This window comes from Triticum urartu, chromosome 4A (assembly GCF_056163025.1).
Source record: "Triticum urartu cultivar PI428250 chromosome 4A, HENAU_Tu73, whole genome shotgun sequence".
NCBI classification, from domain to species: Eukaryota; Viridiplantae; Streptophyta; class Magnoliopsida; order Poales; family Poaceae; genus Triticum; species Triticum urartu.
The window spans coordinates 436,026,826-436,030,472 of NC_141876.1; the positions used below are offsets into that span (position 1 = coordinate 436,026,826).

Consider the following 3,647-nt stretch of genomic DNA (forward strand, 5'->3'; position numbering starts at 1 on the left):
TATGGATACATATGCCCCATGACAAAAAATAATTTAAGGCATCTACATTCATTTTTTCTTCCCAATGCAAGCTAACACTAGTGGGCCTCATTAAGAAATAGAAAATAAAGACTCTAGTACACATGCATCTTTACTTTTTACTTCTACTTTTTCAGCTTTTGTCACCAGACCACACTTTTTCTCTTCAAACACCGGCCTCCTGAAAAGGATCCCGCTTCCCTATCCGAACCTACTTTACGTCATATCCGATCCTACATGGCATGCGAGGCATCACTTTGAGGCTATGCATTGTACACGCCCTAACTAGTTCCACTGTATGCACAAATCCTCAGAGGACAGCTTCAGAATCAGAAACGAGACATGGTTTGATGAGCAGCCAAGTGAACAAATTTAACATGGTATATTCTGTATATGACACAAGCTAAACACGAGACATTTCCTACAATTGCACCAACATCGGTGCAAGCATGCAGTACATAGCTAAATATCATCATCTCAAAGGGAACCTATGTCTATGTTGCGAGCCTGCAACAACAGCTAGCTCCCTGGCATCTCTTGCGGTTCATCTCATGGTTGCTGCTTGATTCTGCTACATAGCAGCTACACAAGATCTTCTAGTGGTAGATCACCGGAAACAAAAAGGTTTCTTACAAATGGCCCTGATGGAACCACCTGAAGGAATCAAAGAATCGGAGCAACAGCAACAAGATTATTGCTGAAGCAACAGCAAGGCCGAGGAAGCCATGAGCAAGACCCAAGCAAGGGCACTGCTTAGATGGGTCCTGAATCCACCACTCTTGAGGGGAAACCTCTGCGGCATAGCACATTCGTCACCATTGAAGAAGACCTTTGTTGGGAACCCATCTCCAGCGACAACATCAATATCAGGAGTCAGCTTCTTGGTGAATGAGAGCACTGATTGCTGCTTTCCTGGCACAAGGTAATCCGACCCGCTCATGTTGGTCTGCTTCACAAGGTAATTGAGCCCCTCAAGGCCCTGCATAAAGATTGTGTTATTGCCCTCTGCTGTTGCATTGAAAGAGTATGCCTTCTCAAATCCGTCATACGCCTTGTCCATGACCATGGCAGCAAACCAGTTGGCCATGTCGACATCACCCCAATTGAACAATGTAACCCGAGCACTCCAGCCCTTGTTGAAGTCTGATGAGACGTGCCAATTGATGCTCACACCACAGAAATCACCGCAAGGCATTGGCCTAGGCACGTTGTAGTGCTTCAACTGAGCCCATGCTTGTGCTTTCTGTGTACGGTTGTCAAACGGCACAAGCAGCGCCTCCGGCGGCAAGAGCATGGATGGAGCAGTCGTGCTGCAGGTAGGACCCCGGCGGTTCACAGGACAACCGCATGCACAGGTGTTGCAGGGAATGACTGAGTCATTGTAGTGAGCCGAGAAGGTGACACAACACTTGGGCTTGGCCCCCTTGGCCGTGGTAATGTTGCACACCACCTGCCATGTCGCAACCGCCAGCGTTGTAGAGTCGAGCCCGCTGGGATTAGGGAACCCGGTGGGGCTGACAGGCACTGGCTGGCCACAGCTATAGTCTGGGTTCAGCGATGAACCGCCAGAGATCTTGAAATTGGCCGGTGGGAAGAGCTTTGTCCGGTTGGTATCCGGTGGCATCTTGAACACCTGCATTTGGAACGCCGATTTTGACTGAGCCGCATCCATGGACTTGGGCAGGATGGTGCCATTCCTGCAGCAATGCTCAATCTTCCCCATCTGTGTGTCATTGTACCGGGACAGCGGCAGGTCAAGGATGACCGGCTTCTTCTCGCAGTTGAGCACCTGGGAGAAATCCAGGCTCTGATAGTACTGGCCTGGTGCGCCATAGATGCAGCCATTGACGTCCACCTCCAAGGGGTGTGCGCCCTTCATCGAGTAAATGAACTCGCCGCGGCGCCACTCCCACGACAGCCGCCAGTTGTCGAGGCGGCCGAGCTTGGCGTTGTTCTCGAGCGTGACAAGCGCCAGGTAGCTGGTCGGGTATGCCTGGACGACGTCGTAGGTGATGACGAGGTCGCCGGTGCGGCGCGGGAGGAAGCTCTTGGTGGGGTCGGTGGCGTTGGCCTCGGGGACCGTGGCGTTGGCCTCGGCCTCGGGGGTGAGGAGGCAGCAGGTGGTGAGCATGGTGGCGGTGACATTGGTCGCCGCCGGGCAGTTGTAGTCCGGGTCGTCGAGCGTCAAGGCGGTGGGGAGCGGCTCCGGCACGAGGCCGCGCGGGCCGGCGAAGAGCGTGCCGACCAATCCGACGGAGGCCTGGATCTGCGTGATGTCGCCGGCGGTGGCAATCGGAGTGAGGAGGTCCGTCTGCGGGTAGCCGGAGAAGGATGTGGCGTTGCCGGCATCCTCGGTGGTGTTGTAGGGCAGCTCGGCCCCGCCGGTGAGCACGGCGCCGCCGACGCCGACGAGGATCTCGTCGTGGCCGAAGGTGACGAGCATCGCCCAGGACCTGAGCGGGCGGGTACCGCCGTTGAGCACGGAGGCGTTGGCCTTGAAGGAGTAAGGCTGCTTGTTCCTGTCGGGGACGAAGGGGCGGATCTTCTCGCGGCCCTGGAGGATGTAGGTGAGCTGGATGCCGTTACAGCCGGGGTCGGGCGCGGGCGCCGCCGCCGCCGCGGGCGCCCTCGGCGTCTGCTGGGCGGCCGCGAGCCCCGCGAGCAGCAGGATGGCCCCGAGGACCGCGGCCTGGGCGGCAATCGAGCCGGCCATGGCTGGATCGGCAAGGGAGGAGGCGATTTGGGGGGAGCGAGGCGGGGCGGGGCAGCAGATAGATGAAGCGATTGGAAAGCGCGTGGCACAGCTGGGGAAGAGGAAGACGAGAGGGGTGGTGGGTTTGAACTGGCGGAGCGGCGTGCGTGCGACCGCAGCTTGCTTGCTGCTTCCTCCCTCCGTCCGTGTCCGCGTTGTTTTATTTTTCGACTTTCGGGAAGACAGAGATGGACGGGTTTTTCTCGGTTTGAACAAAAGGGCGTGGAAAGCGACGCCGGCCGGAGAGGGGAGGCGAGGCGAGGTCGAGGAGAGGGGAGGAGCGTGTCCCGATGATTGATTGGTGGGCTGGGCGGGTTACGGGGTCAATGAAGCGCGGGCCCGGCTAGTAGCTGTGACCTGCGGCGGTGACTGTGCGAACGGTAGGGTTTCCACCGGCGTCGCGTGCGTGCTGGCCGTCCGATTGTGGCGTGTGCGGGGATGGATGGCTCGGGTTCTGTCGTTTCGTTTTGTGGGGTGGGATGGGCCCGCGCATGTGTCTCATGTGAGGTTCGCGCAGGTCGGTGGAAACGAGAGCTGATCAGGGGAACTGCTTCCGGGCCTCCGTAGATTGGAGAGCGCTTCATGTATGGAAACTGCAAAATAGGTAGGAAATCAGTTTTTTTTTTTACACAAGGTAGGAAATCATATGATTGATCGTGAACATACGGATCGTCGCAACACGTTTGTATGGTTTGAGATGACGATACTCTTTTGTGAGTCAAATTTTGAAATATTTCGAAATGCGAGTCAAATTTCAGGATGCTTCCGGGTTCAAGTGCTTCATGTATGGTTTGAGCCAACGCCCCATGAGCTCTCGTATCATGGCGCATGATAGGTGTGGGAGGAGCATGATAGGTGTGGGAGCACCTGATATCTT

General features: G+C 56.1%; 1 protein-coding gene across 1 annotated transcript; it reads right to left on the bottom strand.

The window, feature by feature from the left end:
- Nucleotides 1-381: 381 nt before the first annotated feature.
- On the bottom strand, nt 382-2,943 carry LOC125551940 (COBRA-like protein 7). The gene has a single exon (XM_048715357.2). The coding sequence runs from the start codon at nt 2,729-2,731 to the stop codon at nt 710-712; it is 2,022 nt and encodes a 673-aa protein (XP_048571314.1). The 5' UTR covers nt 2,732-2,943; the 3' UTR covers nt 382-709.
- Between the last annotated feature and the right edge of the window lie 704 nt (nt 2,944-3,647).